General features: G+C 44.9%; 1 protein-coding gene across 5 annotated transcripts in view; it reads left to right on the forward strand.

The window, feature by feature from the left end:
• Positions 1–2,500, forward strand: part of LOC110002890 (glutamate receptor 1) — an 85,322-nt gene that overhangs the window by 55,914 nt on the left and 26,908 nt on the right. For all 5 annotated transcript variants that reach the window (XR_010668680.1, XM_065963069.1, XM_065963068.1 and 2 more), the window contains exons 8-10: positions 1–51; positions 756–866; positions 979–1,185. The exon at positions 1–51 is cut by the window's left edge and continues 54 nt beyond it. Coding sequence is in view for 4 of the 5 variants with exons in the window: in XM_065963069.1 (XP_065819141.1) it covers positions 1–51; positions 756–866; positions 979–1,185 (369 nt within the window). In the remaining variant the exon portion in view is untranslated. The remainder of the gene's footprint in view (positions 52–755; positions 867–978; positions 1,186–2,500) is intronic.

Consider the following 2,500-nt stretch of genomic DNA (forward strand, 5'->3'; position numbering starts at 1 on the left):
ACAAACTTCAGCCTGACAGTGATGGAGCTGAGCCTCACAGGGCCCAGGAAGGTACTGCTGCTCGCAGCTCAGTTAGTTTGACTATTAGAAGTTTGGTGCAGTCACAGAAGTTTGGTGCAGAGTAACAGAAGTTTGGTGCAGAGTATCAGAAGTTTGGTGCAGAGTATCAGAAGTTTGGTGCAGAGTATCAGAAGTTTGGTGCAGAGTATCAGAAGTTTGGTGCAGAGTAACAGAAGTTTGGTGCAGAAACAGAAGTTTGGTGTAGAAACAGAAGTTTGGTGCAGAGTATCAGAAGTTTGGTGCAGAAACAGAAGTTTGGTGTAGAAACAGAAGTTTGGTGCAGAAACAGAAGTTTGGTGTAGAAACAGAAGTTTGGTGCAGAGTATCAGAAGTTTGGTGCAGAAACAGAAGTTTGGTGCAGAGTAACAGAAGTTTGGTGCAGAAACAGAAGTTTGGCGCAGAAACAGAAGTTTGGTGCAGAGTATCAGAAGTTTGGTGCAGAAACAGAAGTTTGGTGCTTCATACCTAGTATGGCTTATTGAAAATACAGTCAGGAACAGCCGTACAGTCAACATCTACTCCAGAGCTGTTAGCAGAACAGTTTGTGGAGCATTAGTGACTGGCAGATCCCAATACGAGGGACTGGGATGACAAAAGACTGAATGACGTGTAGGGCAGTTTGAAACAGAAATGTGAGATAGATATTAGACAAAGACACAAACAGCACACCTGTAACTCTGCTGATCTGTGTTCAGATCGGCATCTGGAACGAGAGGAGCGGTTACGTGAAGACGGCCGTGTATAGACCGGTGGTGGAGGAGTTCTACGGCCTGCAGAACAGAACATATATAGTCACCACCATACTGGTAAGACTGCACAGTCATGATGCTGTTATGAACTTAGCTGTCTCGTTATTTGTCAAACCAGAGACAGTGATTGACAGCACTGTCTTCATAAACACCATCTGTGTGCCTGCAGGAGGCTCCCTACATGATGCTGAAGAAGAACCACGAGCAGCTTGTAGGGAACGACAGATACGAAGGTTACTGTGCTGAGCTGGCCTCGGAGATCGCCAAACACGTTGGCTTCTCCTACCGGCTGGAGCTGGTCGGAGATGGAAAGTATGGAGCACAAAACGTCGAAACAAAGATGTGGAATGGGATGGTTGGAGAGCTGGTGTACGGGGTGAGTGACAGAGGAGCTCATCACAGTTCATTGTATTTATTATGTTGGTATTCACAAACTGTTAACAGGAGAACAAAAGGGAAGAAGATGGAGAAATTCAGTTCAAGGACTCTTGGCTAGAAGATGAAAAATATCAGAAATGAAAGGTAGCGGCAAACAATGACTATGAGGTGACTGGCAAGAAATGCAAAGGAGCTTTGTAACTTGGGACAATGGCCATCAAAGCTGTTGAGTCCAACATGAAATCTGAACCACACCAACGTTACATGGTGCTAAGTGATGTGAACACAACCAGACCCACAAAACCCAAACCAAACCACCAAACCAAAAACCACACCAACCAAACAACACAAACCACAAGAACCAAATATATCAAACCAAACAACACAAACCTCACAAACCAGACTAACCAACACATATAACACACCAAACCAACACAACCCACACAAACTAAACCAACAAACCAAAACACACTAACCAACACAAACAACACAAACCACAAGAACCAAATCACACTAACAACACAACACAAACCACCAAACCACAAACCTACACAGATGAAAAAATCTTGAAACCAGACCAGCGGGGCACAGATGGCCTAGCGGTTAAGCTGGCCACAAACTAGATGATTTTATAATCTTAACTGATTTTTAAAATGTAGGAGAGCACAGACATAAGGACATTTTTCGCCGATTTTTAATCTTACCCTAACCCCTAACCCTAACCCACACACCAGACAACCGTGAGACCACACGCCTGCTATTTGTTACCACGATGACCATGACAGCGCCAATTTCAGATGTCACAGAAATTCGCATGATTAAACTTGACTTTGGTAGATAAACAAATATGAATGACGATCGTCGGCAGCTGGCTGTCCTGCCGTGCACTCTGTTGTGTAGCGAGTAACAAAAAACAAACCTCTTGCAGGAGATGTTATAAAGACACAAGCTGGTCTTCTTTTCCACTCGGTTCGGGGCTCAGTTGTGTTTATATTTGCTGTTGAAGTGCAAAACATCCGGTGGCTTCGCTGTCCGCTCGCTCTCATTGGCTGTTGCAGATATTTCCGTTTGAAGCAGCCCGACTAGGAATCGGGAAGCTCCGACTCGATCAGGAGCAGTAAAATAATCATAGTGACACCACACACTTGAAGATTATTCGGATAAAAAATCGTATGCAAAAGGCCTTGAATCGGGACACTCCCCCCTGATCGTCAGGAGGGGCAAAAGGGGCCCAAAATCGGGGATACAATCATCTAGTGTGTGGCCAGCTTTAGTTGGTGCTCCAAGTACAGAGGCTGTAGTCCTCCAAGCCG

The sequence above is a fragment of the Labrus bergylta genome, chromosome 14 (genome assembly GCF_963930695.1).
Source record: "Labrus bergylta chromosome 14, fLabBer1.1, whole genome shotgun sequence".
NCBI classification, from domain to species: Eukaryota; Metazoa; Chordata; class Actinopteri; order Labriformes; family Labridae; genus Labrus; species Labrus bergylta.